The sequence below is a fragment of the Notolepis coatsorum genome (assembly GCF_963971535.1).
Source record: "Notolepis coatsorum genome assembly, chromosome: 5".
NCBI lineage: Eukaryota > Metazoa > Chordata > Actinopteri > Aulopiformes > Paralepididae > Notolepis > Notolepis coatsorum.
Genome location: NC_140169.1, coordinates 57,795,559 through 57,817,051, shown reverse-complemented (window position 1 = coordinate 57,817,051; position 21,493 = coordinate 57,795,559). Strand labels below are relative to the sequence as shown.

At 43.3% G+C, this 21,493-nt stretch overlaps 1 protein-coding gene across 1 annotated transcript in view; it reads left to right on the top strand.

Annotated features, from left to right (window-relative positions):
- Positions 1 to 776: 776 nt before the first annotated feature.
- Positions 777 to 21,493, top strand: part of elp3 (elongator acetyltransferase complex subunit 3) — a 62,648-nt gene continuing 41,931 nt past the window's right edge. Inside the window, exons 1-7 of the mRNA XM_084313801.1 lie at positions 777 to 906; positions 2,106 to 2,205; positions 7,855 to 7,993; positions 8,529 to 8,599; positions 14,300 to 14,363; positions 15,031 to 15,099; positions 18,425 to 18,579. Coding sequence (XP_084169927.1) covers positions 885 to 906; positions 2,106 to 2,205; positions 7,855 to 7,993; positions 8,529 to 8,599; positions 14,300 to 14,363; positions 15,031 to 15,099; positions 18,425 to 18,579 — 620 coding nt within the window. The 5' untranslated portion in view covers positions 777 to 884. The remainder of the gene's footprint in view (positions 907 to 2,105; positions 2,206 to 7,854; positions 7,994 to 8,528; positions 8,600 to 14,299; positions 14,364 to 15,030; positions 15,100 to 18,424; positions 18,580 to 21,493) is intronic.

Here is a 21,493-nt window from a genome sequence, read left to right as displayed (position 1 = left end):
ATATATGTCACAAATGTAACAGTACTATATACCTGTATGTCATGTATGTCCCTATGCCATAAATGTCATGATGTCATGTATGTTGTGTATGTCATAAATGTCACTATGAATTGAAAATGGGGGACCCTGATGTAAACAAGACAAACGTCTTTCTCTGGTCTGCATCCCCAACAATTGTGTGTATTGAGCTGTACTGTATCTGCAATCTGTTAATTGAAGTTTTCATTCATTCATTCATTCATTCATTCATTCATTCATTCATTCATTCATTATCCGTTTGGTAGTGCGGCAGTGAAAGGGTTAAGAAGACACGACATCCAAGTCTCTTTTTTGCACTGATTTATCAAAAAGGTTCGATAAGCAATTCGGTGCCACAAAAGCTTATCCGCATGCGTTGTAAATCTGTGCAGTTTCCCCCATGTGATCACATTATCTGTATGTATTATCGAATTATTATTATTTCTTTTTATAAATTATTTTCTACCAGAATAAATGGTGCTTACTTAGGGTATATATCGGTAGAGCTGGGCGTTGAAATGTGAATTAGTAGAAATCATTTAGGAGAAATAATCGCCTTTACGACATTTTACGACAGTTGTAGTTATCGGGCGGTAGATGCCGTACCGTGAGACGCGTGTTGTTTACAGAGGCGTGATTTTATTTCCGTAGCCAATTTTTGCGAAGACGCTCTCTGATTGGCTAGCCGCGTACAGCGAAGACCCTCTCTGATTGGTTTAGCGCCGAAGGGTCTCTTCCGTCTTCGCAAACATAGGCTACGGGGAAAAAATCACGCTCGACAGTTTTGTCTCGGATTTTTCTAAACGGACCTAAATTAACATACTGTTCGTTTGCACGTCTGGGCTGTCTGCCTGTTGGAAGACAACATGGGGAAGCCAAAGAAAAAGAGTACGTCCGTTGAGCTGACTTTTAAATATCAGAAATAATAACTGTGAATTGCACAGGGAGTCTGTAGCTTGTTGCTAATGCTAATGTCAATACCAGCATGTCCACAGACCCTGCCTGTTGTGTCAGGGTTTAAACTTCTATGTTCGAGATATATATATAATATATCCTATAATGTTTAGTTATACTGTGGTTACACTGCATTTACTTACAGAGTAGCAATGCAATTAGTGCAGAACAGTGGCTGTGGTCAAAGTTAACTATGTATCTTAACTATGTAAAGTCTCCACCATTTCTGTAGTGTTTTACTTTTAGTGAATGAATGAAAACTTTATTTAACAGATTGCAGAATGGGTACAATACAGTACGGCTCAATACACACAATTGTTAAGGGGATGCAGACCAGAGAAAGACTTTAGTCTTGTTTACATCAGGGTCCCCCATTTTCTATCCATAATTACATTTATTTATTGATTGATTGATTGATTGAAAACTTTATTAACAGATTGCAGAATGGGTACAGTACAGTACAGCTCAATACATACAATTGTTAAGGGGATGCAGACCAGAGAAAGACTTTCGTCTTGTTTACATCAAGGTCCCCCATTTTCAATTCATCATATATGACATACACAACATACATGACATCATGACATTTATGACATAGGGACATACATGACATAGTCTGTTGTTTATCACCGACCTTGTATCGGACGTAATTACCTGTAACGTTAACTGTCAATTAAAATAACTTATATAAACACTTTATTCGCCAAATACACTGAATGTATATATATTAGTTTGTCATGGTAACAACAACTTAGGTGGAGGGAGACATCCAGGAACTTACCAGTTTCGCTCAGTATGACAGACGCACATGGACATGGTACAATGACGACAACTCAAATACAACTACACACAGAGAGAAACTCAGAACAACTGAGTTTGAGATTGATGTTCCTAAAGTGGAACATCATACAACAACAAACTCTAATACTTTGCTTTCCTTTGCTCAGTTTAAATCACCAACCATTCCACCACAATCTGCAGTTATTTTAATTGATTATGTATGTATGTATGTATGTATGTATGTATGTATGTATGTATGTATGTATGTATGTATGTATGCTCAACGTATTTTAAAATGAGGACTTACCTTCAATGAATTGAGAGACGAGATAAAGATGAATTCATTCCACCAGGTGATCTCAGCCGGGCGGAGCTGATGATGATGACCATCGCTGATGTCATCAAGCAGCTGGTTGACGCCCATGAGGAGGGGAAAGACATCAACCTCAACAAGTGAGTCTCGCCCCCAAAACACATCCCACCGGCTGTACCAGTAATGTATTGGTTTTTGATACATGGATATTGTAGTAGATACGCCTATTCTGTAGTACCAAGAATACTACAGAGGGGGTGTGGCGTTATGGTGTGTGTATGTATAAATATGTTTTTGTCTTTGCTTCTGTTTGTTTTTGTAAATAATAATAATATAAATATTTGTCTGAAGAGTAGGGATGTGTCTGAATAATTGATTAGCTTCAAGTTTCAAGCAGCAAGCAGCGTGGGGGTGGAGGGGCCCCTAGAGCAAATGAGTTGAACTGGTTTTTCAGCAGGTTTGACTGGGTGAGCCCCTCCCCCCCAGTGTCATCCCCCACCCCACATGCACCCCACCCCACATGCACCCCACCCCAGACAACATTACACCACACTATATCCAGCCTCAGGCTCTGCTGCTAGCAGAGTAGCTGATTGGCGATGTGCCTGGACCACAGCCTGGTGGTGTGGATCACTGACCAGGGCAGGGCAGCGGATCGGATGTGCCGGTGAGCAACAACGGTGACCCCCAAGGTGACCCCCACGCTGCTCCTCCATACATTCAAGGCATTCACAACCTCCCTCCTCCATACCTGTCCGACCTCCTTCACATCAACATTCCCACCCGGTCCCTCAGGTCTGCCTCCTCCATCAACCTGACCGTCCCTCCAGCCCGTCTGTCCACCATGGGGTCAAGAGCCTTCTGCTGCCCTGCCCCTCGCCTCTGGAACTCCCTCCCCCCCGACATCAGGAACATTGACTCCATCATTCCATTTAAAACCCACCTCAAAACCCACCTGTTTAGGCAGGCGTATGTCTGATTTTATTTTGTCTGATTTTATATTTTTTATTTTTTTATATTTTAATGGATTGTGATTGTGAATTTAACTGTTTTTAAATTGTTGTACGGCGACCTTGAGTGCCTTGAAAGGCGTCTTATAAATAGAATGCATTATTATTATTATTATTAAGGAAGCGTGAAAAGAGCTCTTTGCTAAAGGACTGGTTAATGCTGATTTAAAAACCCACCGCAAAAGTTTTCGCAGGAAAGGAACCCGACAAGGAATCTCAGATCGTCCTGAGCTCTTTACTAAAGGACAAAAGATGAGCCATTTGTATAGGAATTCGGAGTCGTTATTAAAAATAGAACATAGTTTATTTCACTGTGGCCACAATGAAGTTCAGTTTACAATCAGAGACAACATGTGTTCACACACACGAGCGTCTGACCAGCAAAGTGACCAAGAGGTCTGGTCAGAAGTGACATTAATACACAGTTTCAAGACACAACGTTAGACATTCAGATATGTTCAAGTTCAAGTTCAAGTTCTTTAATAGTTGTCATACAGAAGTACAGAATACTTTCATACAAAATGCTTCTTACTGTTACGCTCCAGAGACTGTGCTAGACAAGATAGTATCAAATAACATAATAACATAATATAGCATGAATTTAGAAGAAGAAAATGAGGTCACAGTGTTCGGTATAGACATATGTACAATGTTCTGAGTTACCATATAATATACAATACACAATACTATGCAGTGTACTAATGTACAGTACTATCTAGTGCAAAGCAGAAATGGGATGAGGTACAATTTTAGGTACAATTTACAGTAAGGTGTACGAGTTGTAGTGCAATCCTTCATCCATAAATATAAAGTGTGGGGAGTGGGTGCTACAGTGTGTTTGTTTAAAGTGGGTGTGTGCTATAAAGTGTGTGGAGTGGGTGCTACAGTGTGTTTGTTTAAAGTGGGTGTGTGTGCGTGTGGATGTGTGTGCTATGTGCGTTTGGTGGTTGTTGTTGTGTAGTGTTCATTCATTGTTCGTTTAGCAGCCTGATGGCCTGGGGATAGAAGCTACTTCTGAGTCTTTCTGTGCTCGCCTTGAGACTCCTGTATCGCTTGCCTGACCGCAGCAGTTCGAAGAGGCAGTTGTTCGGGTGACTGGAGTCTTTAATGATTCTCTTAGCCTTGCCCTTGCAACGCTTGTAGTAAATGTTCTGGAGGGTGGGGAGCCCCCCTCCAATTGTGCGTTCGGCTGAACGTGTCACTCTTTGTAGTCTGCTTTGGTCTTTTGCAGTGCTATTCCCAAACCAGGAGGTGATGTTGCCGGTCAAGATGCTCTCTATTGTACATGAGTAGAAGTTCTTAAGGATCTTCTGGCTGACTTGGAACTTCCTTAGGCGCCTGAGGAAGTAGAGGCGTTGTCGTGCCTTCTTCACCACACTGTTAATGTGTGTGGTCCATGTCAAGTCCTCGGATATGTAGGCTCCGAGGTACTTGAAGCTGTTGACTCTCTCAACCGGTGCCCCGTCGATGCTGAGGGGGCTGTAGTCCTTGACCCCCGACCTCCTGAAGTCCACAATCATCTCCTTTGTTTTGCTGACGTTCAGGGAGAGGCTGTTTTCCTGGCACCATCCCGCCAGGACCTTGACCTCTTCCAGGTAGGCCCTCTCGTCGTTGGCAGAGATCAGGCCCACCACCACTGTGTCGTCAGCAAATTTGACGATTGTATTGCTACTCCGCTGAGCCACACAGTCGTGTGTGTACAGGGAGTAGAGGAGGGGACTCAGAACACAGCCCTGGGGGGCCCCTATGTTGAGGGTGATGGATGAGGAGGTGCAGTTGCCTGCTCTCACCACCTGGGGTCTGCCAGTCAGGAAGTCCAAGACCCACTGGCAGAGGTCATAGCCCAAGCCCAGGTCCCTGAGCTTGGCTATGAGTATGGAGGGGACTATGGTATTGAATGCCGAGCTGTAGTCGATGAATAGCATTCTCACATAGTTCCCCTGCCTCTTGTCCAGGTGTGATGCTGCTGTGTGCAGCACATGGGATATGGCGTCCTCCGTGGACCTGTTGGGGCGGTATGCAAATTGCAGGGGGTCCATGTTGATGGGGAGGGAGGAGCAGATGTAGCCCTATGATGACTGAAAGTATAAACAAAATGGGTTCAGTTAGGGGAATCAATAACAAGACCTTGTTATGGCCTGGCCAGGGAGAGAATATAACCTTGGCACTTTGGAGTCTTTTAAAGAGACACACACACATTATACTAGTTGGTCATATTGAACCAGTCAAGCTGTACAAAGATAAAATGATATCTCAACACAGATCTATAATGACATGATAATATTTCTACGACACAGTCACCCTTTCTATTTACCCTCTACACATCCAACTTCAGCTACAACTTGAGCACGTGCCGCCTACAGAAGTTCTGTGACGACTCACTCCTCCATCGTCGGTTCCGTCACGGACGACAACGAGGACGGGTTACGGGGCCCCTGGTGGAGAGCTTCGTAGGTGCTGGTGCGACAGCGACCAGCTCCAACTCACCATCAGCAAGACCGTGCACTTCAACGGCAGCGTGTCCAAGTGTCCTTGAGCAAGACACTTAATAATAAACACTGTTAGCTGACTCTTAATAATAAACACTCTGGTACAGTGTGTTACTACGTTTTATGGACCATGTATACTATTACTGAATCATTCCACCCACTACCGTTATTATTATTATCACTATCACTGTTATTACCATGTTCTATCACTATGTTTTATTATTATTATTATTATTATTATTATTATTATTATTATTATTATTATTATTATTATTATTATTATTATTATTATTATTATTATTATTATTATTATTATTATTATTATTATTATTATTATTATTATTATTATTATAATTATTAATTAATTGATGCTTTGAAACACTTAATTGGTGACAGTTAAATGTCCCAAATATTCTGATGGAAATACAAAAGAAGTATCATTATTAGTATTATTCTGAGGTTTAGGTTAGGTTTACTTTACTTGTTCAAGGGGGACAGTGTACATTAATAAAGCATTTAAAAAGCGTAAATGCACCCAATTTTAGCCAAAAGGCTAATTTCCATTGGCAGTCCCCCTGCCAGAAGGTACAGGCTTAAATCCTGTGTAAAAAAGGGTTAGCAATACAAACAGATTAAAAGCGAGATAAACAACATTAGAATAAAAAAACACAAACAAAAGCACATATAGTAGAACACACACACACACACACACACACACACACACACACACACACACACACACACACACACACACACACACACACACACACACACACACACACACACACACACACACACACACACACACACACACACACACACACTTCAGTGTTGACAATGCTGGTTTTCAATGAGCCATTCCTTAACCCTGCACTTGAATGAGTGATATGATGTGGACACTCTGAGTGTAATTGTTTGAGGTATTGAGTTCCATTGGAGGGATGCTCTAAAATCTAAATGAAAAGAAGGCCTGGCCAAATGCACTTTAAAAAAGAAAAAAGGATTGTACAGTCCCCCCTTGCCGCACTTCTAGTATTCCTGGTTGAGGCAGACTTCAGGTTGATGAAACCAGACAAAGGAGGAGGAGCCAATCCACACTTTCTTTTTGGATCTACTTTTTCTCCCCATTTTTCCGTTTTTCTCCCATCCCCAATTTCGTATCGTCCAATTCTACCCTCCCCTGTCTCGAACGCTGTTAGACCATGCCTCCCACAAGCCGGCTGCAATGTGGACTAAGCCTTGCATCACCTGTCCCCTCCGGTACTCGAGGAGGCAGCCGTCGCATCTTTTCACCTGCACAGCGCGATCTCTCAGCGGCGAGGGTCTGTGTGGGAGGGACACGCCGCCCCCGTTGCTTCCTGATTCTGCTGCGCAGGCGCACCAACTGACCTGTAGGAGTCGCTGTCCACAACGTCCGATCCCCACCCCACCAGCTTCCCACCCCCTAATACTGCCAATTGTGTTAGTATGAACGACCAGCCAAGCTGGTAGCAACGCCGAGAGCTGGGCTCGAACCCAGCATCTCCTGCATTAGTGGCAAGCGCCTTGCCCACTGCGCCACTTAGCCGCCTCGAGCCAATCCACACTTGATTTTAAAAACTAGGCAGACGTTTTGATAGAGATTGTTCAGAAACTAAAGTGCTGCTTCAGCTCCATTTCAATGTGCGTTAGTCAATTAAAATATCAGGTTTTTTAATTCATAAAAATTAATCTTTAGATGTACAGATGAATCGATAAAATAGTTGATGGATTAATTGATTACTAAAATAATGGTTAGTAGCGGCTGTAATTCTGCTGGCTTTATCTATCTGTCTCTGTCTCTCTATCTATCTGTCTCTCTGTCTCTCTATCTATCTGTCTCTCTGTCTCTCTATCTATCTGTCTCTCTGTCTCTCTATCTATCTGTCTCTCTGTCTCTGTCTCTCTGTCAACGGTAAATGGCTGCATTTATATAGCAGCTTTTATCCAAAGCGATTTACAATTTGTTCCTCACATTTTACCCATTCACTCACACATTCACACACCGACGGCAGACCACGCAAGGTGCCCACCTGCTCATCGGGAGCAACTAAGGGTTAAGTGTCTTGCTCAAGGACACTTCGACACGCTGCCCGGGAAGAGCGGCAATCGAACCGGGAACCTCCGGATTACCAGACGACTGCTCTACCTCCCGAGCCACTGTCGCCCCTCTGTCTCTATCTCTATGTTTGTCTGTCTGTCTGTCTGATCTCTGTCTATCTCTGTCTCCGTCTGTCTCTGTCTAACTTCATTATCTCGTATACGTCAACAGAGTGAAGACGAAGACCTCGGCTAAATACGGCCTCTCTGCGCAGCCGCGGCTGGTGGACATCATCGCCGCCGTGCCGCCTAACTACCGCCGGGCCCTGGTGCCTAAACTGAAGGCCAAGCCCATCCGCACCGCCAGCGGGGTACGCAGCCCGACACGCGTCTGTCTGTGTGTATCGCCGTGCAGTTTGTGAATTGACCCGCCTCGGACCCCGCCCTCTTTTCCTCAATCCTCCAATCGACAGCCGTTGCTTTGCTTCGCTTTCCTCGGGAACAAATGCAACAGTCACGATTGGAAGATCAAGAAAAGAGGGCGGGGCTTGAGATAGGTCTGAGTTGGAATTATTCTACACATCCAAAAAAATGGCGGAATTGACATAGGAATGTTTTTTTATCAGCCAGATATTTATATTTAAAATAGAAATATAGAAATATTTATATGGAAATGTATATATAGAAATATATACATGAATATAGATTCATATTTAAATATAAATATAGAATTGATCCCCTTGGGGAAATTCAGGGTTATAAATATCTAAACAGAAATATTTATCTAGAAACAGAAATATATATTTAGATTTAGATATTTATAACCCAGAATTTCAAGGGGATCAATAAAAGGAATATCTTAACATATACAGCGGAGCAGCGACCGTCTGCTTGTCCTCCCTACAGATCGCTGTGGTGGCTGTGATGTGCAAACCCCACCGCTGTCCTCACATCAGCTTCACGGGAAACATCTGCGTGTGAGTGGCCAAGAAATCATGTTTTGCACATGACTTGATACATAATACTGTATGTCTTTAAAGGAATGTGACGCCACGAAACGACACACACACAGTACATCTTATTTAGTAGAAGCCTCAGGCAAATATTTCAGGTTAAAAATGGAAATTGTTACAAAGGGTCAGATTAAACCGAATATATGTATTTATTGATTGATATATATTGCATAATATTTGTATATCGTTTGATATCCCTTGTCTATTCTTTGTACATATACACGGAATATCCCTTTAACCTAGTAGCCTACAGACCATAATATTTCGTTCTCTTATTGGATAGCGTTCCACCAGCGCCAGTGTCTTACCCCCAGAGTCGAGTTCAAAGCTACCGTCAAGGCTTGTCTCAACATGCCCGGTTCTGCCCAGGACTACGAGACAGGAATAAGGCTGGTACTAGTTTGTTCCCCCAACATATAAATATGGCGCAGGTGAATACAGAAGTAGAGTTACCCAATAAGTTGAAGCCTCACCCACGATACTCCGTGCGGTGAAGTATGGCCTGTTTGGCCCCAAAATAGAGCATTGAGACCGCGTGCGAATTAATAACTGAATTGTCAGAGTTTGGCGCTATACCGTCGAGTGCGACATATTTCTATTAAGTCAGTAATAGTCTATTTGTGTATAGTGTATCGTGCGGCTAAAGTTCTACAGTGACCAGCATCACCAACGCTTCCTCGTATCAGCTAGAGTGCTTATCCAGGCTGGGCTGCTTTCATGGCGCTTTCACCCGAGGAGACCTAGACGAGAACCGTGTGGACATGTACACTGGATTAATCTACCCGACGACTACATAGCCCTTTGCGGCTGGATTATATTTGTTTTGGTCCTGTGATTTATGGAGCGGAGAATCGCCGACGCCTACACGTGTGGGATTTACCCTGTGAGGAGCCAGGTCGAGTCGGCGCCTCAGAGAGCCTGAGGCCGGCTAGCTTTCTTCACTGTGGAGCTACAGTCTACGGAGAACAGCTGTATTCGTCTGTGGATCAAGAGACTATTGCACCGTCTCCTGTACTTGGAGTCTCCTTAGTCATCGTTGACCAGACTCTCTACTACCGACAGATCCTCTACCCCTGCTGGCTTACAACCGGGGGGACCCTTCCAGTATCTCCCGCTATATATTACTAGTGTACCATAGATATAATTCCCTAAGATTCAGGGTGTATAATTACCTCCTGCGTAACCAGAGAATGGACATTCATTATTGATTTGCCTACGCACATTCCTTTGCCTTATAAGCGCATCCAAAGTATAATAGAGAAGTATATTATGTACCTTTTGCTGCAATAAATACTTGATTATACCTTTGTGTGGAACCGATTCAATGTGGGAAGTGTTCATCATATTTATATATCATGTACTGTATGGCCAGTAATTAAAGTACATAAAGCGGTAGTGGTTTAATGATACCATACTTATCAATACAGTCAGGGAATTGTACCCCTCAGTTACAGAAATGCTGTGTAAAAGTCTGGATTTCAGGATTTACTGCGTTGAAATGGCATCATCAGCCCTAGGGTGATATTTTTGAAAACTGAGGATTAGATTAAAATGTATTGTCATTATACTGTATGATGTAATATATGATTACAGTGTAGGGCAGTTGTAGACCGTGAAAGCAGTAGGCAGGTATACATTGAGTATAGGCAACAGAGTTAAGAGTCGTACAGTCTGGGTGACGGAGCTTACGGTGTAGGGAATGGAGTCGAGAGTTTCAGGGTAAAACCATGAAGTCCAGACTCCAACCTCTGCAGCAGCATCGGCATTTTTCACTCCATTGCGTTGATCACTCTGGTACGGATGTATTACTGTGGGAGAGTGCAATCATCCAATCCACCAAGCAACTCAAAACGAGAGTGACAGAAGAATATTGCAGGGGATTTTGGCACATTCTTTTGGGCCATTACCCACACGGTTAGCTGTGTTGCTCATTCCACGAATGCACAATCCTTACAAGTTGTACCTCGTTGTGAAGGTGACTAATCAGGCTTTCCAACGATACAATACCAATTAGTATTATTAAAGGGAAGGAATAATCAACCGAAATAACGTTTACAAACTTTCTTTGAGGAGTTTATTTATCTGAGACTTTACTAAATGAGATGAGGATGTAATTAGGTTTTTGCAGTGTTTTTAAAAGTACTCCTCTCACAGTTTACTCTACTCAGACACCTGAAATATACGCACGGCTTTGCTATATCAAAAAACGATAACACTGGCACTTAACACTTTGAGTGCCTGCGACGAGATTTCTCGTTAGTTCATGCCGACCGCTGAGTGCCAGAGAGACGAGAGATCTCGTTTTTAATCGTTTTCTTTTTTATTAGCGATTTCCATTCATATTTCATCAATATAGCCTCCTGTTACCACTGGAACTCTCTCTGAGCTCCATTGGGAAAATACCGCCCCCAATCGTCTCTCCCTGTGGTACTGCACCCCATTGGATTGGAAGCATGGGGGAAAAAAATCCTGCTTCCACATTTTACTTCTCAGACAAGTCACCCGAGACGATCGGATTCATTCTGGACCATCAGAACAGCGTGGAATCGGTGTTTCGACCACCCAGCGTTGGATCAATAAACGCGATCGATATTTGGAATAGCGATCAGGAATTGGAATAATCTTTTTGGAGAACATCTGATCTGAGGTAAGGAATCTATTTTACCAGTCTTAGGATAATCAGAATTTTTTTCACAGAGATATCAACGTGGGCCCTGTGTGTGTGTGTGTGTGTGTGTGTGTGTGTGTGTGTGTGTGTGTGTGTGTGTGTGTGTGTGTGTGCGCGCGCGCGATCAGGAAATAAGAGATTCGATTTTCAGCCCGCTTCTATAATGTGCATAAGTACACATATGCTATCGATAATCTAGCGTTTATTTGAAAACGATTCATAAATAGGCCGAAAAATGACAACGTGTTTTGTGTATTACAGTAAAGGGCGTTTATCACAGAATCTTCTGAAATCTTCTGGAACTTTAATAAAACGAGCGTTTTTCAAAATGGTATAAAACGGAAATGAACCGATTTATATAAAAAAAAAAAAAAAAAACGTTTTGACAATGTTGACTGCAAACAAGTCATTGATAAGCGACGGCCAGATTAGACACATAGCCATAATTTAAGATATAGTAAATGCGTTCACAAATGCGAGTGCTCTATCATTGAAGTGGGTGGTGGCATACGCTTGCTTTTAAACCACGGCATCCAAAGTGTTAAAGGAACACGCCAACATTATGGGCGCTTACCGTCTTCTCCAGAGTCAGACAAGAAGATACTGTAGATACCAATTTCCTTTCTGTGGAATAAAAAAAAGTATTGTTTGTAACCTTTATTTTAACTCGAAGGACATTGAGGTTTCCCTCATTTACAATGACGACGAGTTTACACACACATGAGCAACACAATGAAAATATAAAAAAAAATAATAGAAGAAACTAAAAACAATTGCAATTTGACAAACGGAGATTTAACACCAGATGTTTAAAAGCAGAAGCAGATGGGAGGACCTCTAACCTTAGTGTTTGTTGAAGAGCGTTCCATGTGTTGGGGGCATCAATAAGAAATGCTGTCTTGCTCAGATCCGAACGCGCTTGTGGAACCCTAAGAGTAAGCCAGCTGTTGGATCTGGTCTGATAAGCACCAAGACTCCAATCCAGCAAGGATGATATATAAGGAGGGTGTTTACCACTAATGCTTTGAAGATGAACAAGTACCAGTGGTAACTGCGCCTCTGAGAAAGAGAGGGCCAGCCCACCTTTTCATAAAGAATGCAGAGTCCAATTGCTTCAACGTAGATGCAGCTGCATGCCTATAGATAACATCACCATTATTATTATTGGAGTGGATACGGATACAATGCTATACTATGAGTACGAGTAAGAGTAAAGGTAAACACAGTATACACAAGGTACCCTAACTGGCATGATATACGTGGTAGTCCGTGCAGGTTTTGGTGGTCAGACACACTTATCAAGTTATCAAGTCACTTTGTAGACTGCTGACCAAACACAAAGAGAGGAAGAAGTTAGATAGATTTCGATGATTTTGATAGATTTGTCTCTTATTGCCGTGTCACTGTCACCACGGAGGACGCCATAGCCCATGTGCTGCACACAGCAGCATCACATCTGGACAAGAGGAAGGGGAACTATGTGAGAATGCTGTTCATCGACTACAGCTCAGCATTCAATACCATAGTCCCCTCCAAACTCATAGCCAAGCTCAGGGACCTGGGCTTGAACTATGACCTGTGCCAGTGGGTCCTGGACTTCCTGACGGGCAGACCCCAGGTGGTAAGAGCCGGCAACTGCACCTCCTCATCCATCACGCTCAACATAGGGGCCCCCCAGGGCTGTGTTCTGAGCCCCCTCCTCTACTCCCTGTACACACATGACTGCGTAGCACAGCGGAACAACAACACCATCATCAAATTTGCTGATGACACAGTAGTGGTGGGCCTGATCTCTGCCAACGACGAAAGGGCCTACCTGGAAGAGGTAGAGAACCTGTCACAGTGGTGTCAGGAGAACTGCCTCTCCCTGAACGTCAGCAAAACAAAAGAGATGATTGTGGACTTCAGGAGGTCGGGGGTCAAGGACTACAGCCCCCTCAGCATCGACGGGGCACCAGTTGAGAGAGTGAACAGTTTCAAGTACCTCGGAGCCCACATATCCGAGGACTTGACATGGACCACACACATTGACAGTGTTGTGAAGAAGGCACGACAACGCCTCTACTTCCTCAGGCGCCTAAGGAAGTTCCAAGTCAGTCAGAAGATCCTTAGGAACTTCTACTCATGTACAATAGAGAGCATCCTGACCGGCAACATCACCTCCTGGTTTGGGAATAGCACTGCACAAGACCGTAGCAGACTACAAAGAGTGACACGTTCAGCCGAACGCACAATTAGAGGGGGGCTTCCCACCCTCCAGAACATTTACAACAAGCGGTGCAAGGGGAAGGCTAAGAGAATTATTAAGGACTCGAGCCACCCGAACAACTGCCTCTTTGAACTGCTGCCGTCAGGCAAGCGATACCGGAGTCTTATGGCGAGCACAGAAAGACTCAGAAGGAGCTTCTATCCCCAGGCCATCAGGCTGCTAAACGAACAATAATCGCTAAACGAACAATAATCACTATGCAACAACCATCAAATGCACACAGCACACACACCCACACGCACACACACACTCACTCAAACAAACAACACACTGCAGCACCCACTCTCCACACTTTAGATCACACAAACACACTTACACTTTATATTTATTGATAAAGGATTTGCACTACAACTCGTACACCTACTGTGAATTGTACCTAAACTGCACCTTGTCCATTTATGCCTTGCACTATATAGTATTGTATATTAGTACACTGCACAGTATTGTATATTGTATGGTAACTACGTCTACGAACATTGTACATATGTCTAAACTGAACACTGTGACCTCTTTTTTTTCTTCTAATTTTTACTATGTTTTTATTTCATACTTATCTTGTCATGCACAGTCTCTGGAGCGCAACAGTAAGAAGCATTTTGTACAAAAGTATTCTGTACTTCTGTATGACAACTATTAAAGAAACTTGAACTGATCCTCGTCGTGAACCCGTGTGTTGACTTGGTGATTGTCTTGTGTTTAATGGTCCAGTCGTTCTCTGTCCTGACAGCTACTGTCCCGGGGGTCCGGACTCAGATTTCGAGTACTCCACGCAGTCCTACACCGGCTACGAGGTGAGCGGCCATTTTCCTTTTCATAGGATTAAATCGCATCCATTAAATGTGTAATTATTAGAAGGTGTGTGTGAGCGAGCGTTATTTACGCCGTTCATCACTCAACTTTGACGTCATCGTGAATCCTCTTTTATTTGGCTTCACATGAGCTGTAAATGTTGGTTTGATTTCTTTTTCTTTTTAACCCTTTCACTACCACACTACAGAAGGTTAACCCTTTCACTACCACACTACAGAAGGTTAACCCTTTCAGTGTTTCCTAAATTTGATAAAAAAAAAAAAAACGTTCAGTGTTTCCCACAGGATTTTCAGAGACTATGGGGGGGTGAACCTCCGACCCTCTAGTGTGGTAGTGAAAGGGTTAACCTTCTGTACTGTGGTTGTGAAAGGGTTAACCCTTTTGCCGTGTGGCAGTGAAAGGGTTAACCTTATGTATTGTCACAGTGAAAGGGTTAACCATTTGGCAGTGTGGTAGTGAAAGGGTTATGATGGGCGATGTTATCGGGCTAAATAAATCGCTCATTATACTGGCGGTTAGCCGCTCCGCCCCCTAGTGGTGGTGGCACACGGGAAATGCACGTTGTGTAAAAGTGCTTTTCATCCACGACACTGTGTCCTTGTCTGTTGTTCACTTTGGTTCTCTGGTCTCTCTGCCTCCCGGCTGCAGCCCACGTCTATGAGAGCCATCAGAGCGCGCTACGACCCCTACCTGCAGACCCGACACCGCGTGGAGCAGGTCTGTGCCGCAGTATAGAAACCCATACATTACAACGTGTAGTTTGCATATAAAGTAAGATAAGATTCCAGCTGTTGCCCTCCGGGAGGCGCTACATCTCTGACCACCAACACATCCCGCTTTAAAAAGAGTTTCTTCCCCACTGCTATACGGACACTGAACTCTCTATATAACAATCCCCCTACCTACTGCTGTTATGGACATAAATTGTGATATTGTGGTTTTTGTATTTATGTATCTATGTATTTAACTGCATGTAGTTAGTATGTATTGTAAGTGATGTTCTATGTTGTTGGAACAATGATTATGCACTGAAAACAAATTCCACCAGCCTGGCATTGTGGTCATTAAAGAATCTAATCTATCTAATAAGATATTCCTTTATTGATCTTCTTGGTGAAATCCAGGCGTCATAGCAGCATGGGGGGAGGGGAGGCATGGGTATGGGCAGGGTGATAGTAGAAAGACATGAATGTAGGCAATACGATTCTGTAAACAATATAATTAACTCTGAATATGAGCAAATAAACAGGGTCTGTCTATCAGTTATATTATACGTTACAATAAATATGGGCAATAAAGATATACAATCTGTAAAGTATACAGTATACATAGGTGCAGTATAGACAATGAATGTACCCTAACTGGCATGATACGTGTATACATCATACGTTATAGTCCGTGCAGGTTAGGTGTTAAGAGTCACAAGGGCGGCTACGTGGCGTAGTGGGCAAGGCGCTCGCCACGAATGCGGAGACGCTGGGCTCGCCTGTTCGAGACCAGCGCTCCACATTGCTTTCAGTTTAGCTGGTCGTTCATACTAATACACATTGGCCGTATTAGGGGGTGGGAAACTGATGGGTGGGGATCTGGCGTTGTGGACAGCGACTCCTACAGGTCGGTTGGTGCGCCTGCACAGTAGAATTAGGAAGTGTCGGGGGCAGCGTGAGCCTCCCACGCGTTACTCCTCGCCACTGAGAGATCGAGCTGCGCAGGTGAAAAGATGCGACTGCTGTTACCTCAAGTACCGGAGGGGACTTGTGCTATGTATGACTTAGTCCACATTGCAGCCAGCTTGTGGGAGGCATGAAACAGCGTTCGTGACAGGGGAGGGTTGAATTGGATGATACCAAATTGGGATGGGAGAAAATATAGAAAATGGGAGAAAAAGTGGATCAAAAAAAAAAAGTGTTAAGAGTCACAGATTTCGTGATCAGACATTCCTAGTAGTTTTTGAGTAACCAACGTTTATCCTCAAGACGGCGATTTGTGGCTGTTTTCGTCGCGAGGTGAATTTGTCAAAAACCTTGTTTGAACGGAACATCTTTTGGGAGTTAGAGAAATTAAACGATAAAAGCAAACAACTTCACTGTTACTATTATTTCACTAAAATAAAATATGAGTGTGAACCACTGGCTCAGGAGGTACAGCTGTCGTCTGGTAATCCGGGCAGCATGTCGAAGTGCCCTTGAGCAAGACACTTAACCCCTAACTGCTCCCGATGAGCAGGTTGCGTGAATACTTTGGGCAGCCGAAGAGTGCTTCCGCGTTCGAGTTTTGCGCTCTGATTGGCCAGGTCATGTGACATGTGCGCCAATCGTGGGACAGCAAGTTCTGCGCCTATTTCCGGGTCTAACAGCCTGCAAACTACCTGGTGTTCTATCGCCATGCTCTAAGACAAACTCTAACCTTAACCAACTTCGAACGAGCGCCTAAGCTTAAAGGCCAACCTCCAGGTTAAACCCTACTGATCAATTATGGGTAGTTTACATCATTGGTATATAATTTCATTATTTATTTTTTTCCATTTGACACCGGAAATGCCACTCTGAAAGAGTTAAAAAGGTCCACGCACGAATAACATGCACGCGCGAATCAAAAAAGCTTATCAAACGCCGACGTCACAACAGGACACAGGTGCATATTAATGAGCCGAATCTAATGTTGCTTTTCCACTAAAATAAAGTACTCAGTTTGTCTCCGTGTGGGGAGGCGGGGCTGCTGGTGATCAGCATGAGAGCTCCAGAAATGTCACGTGAAAAACTGCAGACCACTGATTGGTCAGAAGAGAGACGCGTCACTGTCTGGAGAGTCTGAACGAAAACAGAACGCCGCCATCTTTAATGTCTCGCGTAGGATGTCTTATGTATGTTTGCAGCACGAAACAAGTGCAATAAAAAAGGATACAGTCACTGTGTATTCTGCCTCATTTATTGATGAAACAAAACCGACATCAACACAATTTGCCACCGAGCGGAGAGTTTAGTCTGACAAAAAGATTGCTGATTAGTTACGCTTGTTGTTGGGGTTAGGGACGAGTGGTAACGTTAGTTAGCCTAATGCTAACGTTAGCAGATAGACACGAGAGGCTAGGTAACGTTAAAGCTTGTAGAATAGACACAATGAGGTAACGTTAGCGTTAGCATAATAGACACAACGAGAGTCTGGTTAATGTTGTTATTGATTGAATGAAAACTGTGTTTTACTCTGGCTTGCCAAGCTCATCATAGCCCCTTTCGTGACTGATGCACCGAGTGAATCCACAGTCACTTGCTCCTTAATAGGAAACCAACCTAGATTTACCATGAAGGACTGGTTCTGGCCGAACCGTTCGTTATACAAGTATCACAGAGACATTTCAAATGTACTCACAGTTGCACGAGGGTTTCGGACAGAGATACGGGATGGTTTGAAAGCTCTGCGTTGCTAATAAACATTTTAAATATTTTTTATAAACTGCTCAAAACGGCATTATTTCCGGCGTTGGCTGCCTGGTGTGATCACAGCGCATGCGCATCATGCACCCAACGCCGGAAATAATGCTCCGCCTCCTTGCTACTGCCTGTGACTCACAGAGCCCCCTGGTGACCAACACCTGTTGTGACGACATTACACGCGCACGTTATGAACCATTGATTAAAATATGCACGTGCGTGGTGATTGTGTTGGGCAGACAAAATGTTTTGATAAAAACGCTAAAACTGGGTCAATTTCAATACATTTTTTTCCAATTCTTCATGAAAGTCACTGTTGGCCTAGTCCACATTGTTTATTGAACAAAAATACAACGTGGAGGTTGACCTTTAACCAGTGTAGAAACTTGCGGTCCCCCGATTGGGCGTACATGTCACATGACCAGAAATGACCTGGCCAATCAGAGACGTGGAAACACTCTTCGGCTGCCCAAAGTATTCAGGCGAGCAGGTTGGCACCTTGCACCTTGCATCTGCCGCCGATGTGTGAACGGGTGAATGTGAGGAACAAATTGTAAAGCGCGTTGGCTTGTTATATAAATGCACCGTTTACCATGTGTGGCCTCCTGCAGCTGAAGCAGCTGGGTCACAGCGTGGACAAGGTGGAGTTCATCGTCATGGGCGGGACCTTCATGGCGCTGGCGGAGGAGTACCGGGACTACTTCATCAGGAACCTCCACGACGCCCTGTCTGGACACACCTCCAACGACGTGGCAGAGGCCGTCAGGTGAGAACCTCCCACCTGTCTGGACACACCTCCACCTGTCTCTGGACACGCCTCCAATCATGAGGCCGTCGGGTACCAATCACCCTCCTGCAGTCGCAGTGACGCTCTGTGTGCTGTGAGGGAAATGTTATCATCTCTTAAGCTCAGCCAAAGGGCCGGGAGATATGAGTGGTCCAAGGTTATGTTCCTCTTCAGTTCTAGTGTGAAGACATAACAGAGCCGTCTTTGTTATTCGTTCTCTCACTAGGGCATATTTTGTTGACCTTTTCTGTCATATCTGGTATATCATGTATGTTCAATTATGTATTTAATCTAAGTTCTGACCAGAGTTCTTTCTCACTTCCTGGTCAGACGTTGGCATGTCTGATCACTTCCTGGTCAGACGTTGGCATGTCTGATCACTTCCTGGTCAGACGTTGGCATGTCTGATCACTTCCTGGTCAGACATTGGCATGTCTGATCACTTCCTGGTCAGACTTTTAGTATGTCTGATTGTAAACTGAGCTCTGTGGAAGCAGACATAAACTATGTTATATATATTTTTATACACAAATTGACTCTTATCATAATTTCTACAGTTTACTGTTTGGCTCGTTTGAATATTCCACAACAGTGCATTTGCTTGAAAAGTCAGGACATTCGCACGAGGTGCGCTTGATTTCCACCACAGGCCAGTTGAATTGTGCCTCTAGGAGGGGCAGTGGGCCAGAATGAACTGATATACGGTAAGTGCGTTCAGTCTGGGGGCCGGGGGCCTCGAGTTTGACACGTGTGTTCTATTTCTTCAGAGTAAGATGAAACATAATACCTATTATATACCTTTTGATTTGGAAATAATATCGTGTCCAGGCGAGCGACGCAAACGACTTTCGCAAAATGCACATTATTATTAGCCCGGATCACTCTGAAACTATACAATATTCACCACGGGTTAACACGCGGACGTGTACATGAAAAGATTAACTATTTTTGTACATGTTGGACGAGAGATAGTGACTGTCAAATGAGCCATAGTATTGTCTCCATAGCTAGAATATAGATAATATAGCTCTGCAAACATCGTGACGCACAGTGAAAATGGCTATCTTTTAAAGCGTGGCCCATTGACTACAACAGTGGTTCTCAAACTGTGGTACGCGTACCACTAGTGGTACTTGGTGGTACTGCTGGTGGTACTTGAAAACATTTCCAAAAAAGCTAAAAAAAAAAAAAAAAAATTTTTAGTCAGGCCACTGAACTTAGAAGCAGGCCAGGCCAGTGTTTCTGGTTGAGGCAGCGCGATAGTTAGATAATCTAAGTGGGGAACAACCAGGAGATCACTGTGACAGAGAGTAATGCAGTCTAAACAGTCATAAATCTTTAATTCAACTTCAGCCCTGATCATAACCATTTATTTTTAGATTTCTTGTAATGTCAGATAAAAAATTAAATACTCCCACTTTTCTGAAAAGAGTTGGTGTTAAATCTGACATTACAAAAAATCCATCAAAATATGTGTTGCTGCTAATCATTGACACATGCCTAGTCTGTAATAATCCCCCCCAGAAAAATTTACTTTTGAATATGTGTTTTCTTTTATTTTTTTACAATAATTTGTGATGCCCATCACAAACACTGGCATTTAAAGCGTACAAATTCAAAAATTCCTGCACCAGAATGCAGGAAATTAAGTTTTTGTAACAAAATAATTGTGTGTGTGTGTGTGTGTGTGTGTGTGTGTGTGTGTGTGTGTGTGTGTGTGTGTGTGTGTGTGTGTGTGTGTGTGTGTGTGTGTGTGTGTGTGTGTGTGTGTGTGTGTGTGTGTGTGTGTGTGTGTGTGTGTGTGTGTGTGTGTGAGTGAGTGAGTGTGAGAGAGAATGACGGACAATTGCTTGCTGTGTGAGAGAGGGAGAGAGAGAGAGCGAGTGAGAGAGAGAGAGAGAGAGAGAGAGAGAGAGAGAGAGAATTAAGTACATTTGCTGAAATACAGTTGTTCTTAATTTTCTCACTTGCTATGTGAGAATGTTAGTTATTATGTTCTCAATGCCCCTTGCATTGTATGAGTTGTGTGGAAGCGTTTGCTAGTTCTAGTGCTATCCCTTTGTACATTGTGGCTGTGTCTGACAAAAGTTAACAATAAATAATGGTATTAGGAATACATTTGCCTCCTGCGTGAACTGTGCATAGCTGAATAGACTGTATTTTAACGCCGGTCATATGGTGGTACTTGGAGAGCCAGCTACGTTCTCAGGTGGTACTTGGTGTAAAAAGTTTGAGAACCACTGGACTACAAGGATGGGGATAATGGCTGGCGCTGAATGAGTTAAGGACCAGCCGGTCACTAGAACGGGTTCCAAAATTCCATTCCAGTAATGATTAGGTTGTGTACGCCGACCATTAAGTAAATACTTGTTAGTTTAGGAATAAGGGGCAGGTTTATTATTAAGGTTTAATAAGATTTATTCTTCTTCCTGCTCCTTTTGTCCATGGAATGACTATTTATGATTGTGTAATGAAGAAACTATGATTGTATGATTCCATGTGGCAAATAAAAACTCTGAACTGAACTGAACTGAACTGATGTAGTATTAGGATACCAACCAACCTGTATTACAGGTGCTTATAATTGTTGGTGGAAACCGACTATTATGTGTTTATTATTATTATTATTGAGTCAAAGTGTTGCCCGTGTGTGTGACGCCTTTACACAGGATAACCCTTGAAGAGAGGTGCCGGTAGTCTCCACCAGAGGGCGGTAGAGGACCTTTTTTTTTATATTGACCATGAAACAATATTGAAAATGTGGGCCTTTTTTGTCTGTAAAATAAATAAATAAATAAAATCCAGAATTGATCTGAAACCTGAGGCTAGTTACAATAACACCCCCGTTGGGTTACTTCGATTGACTCTTCAAATGCATAGTCTGTTTGTCCAG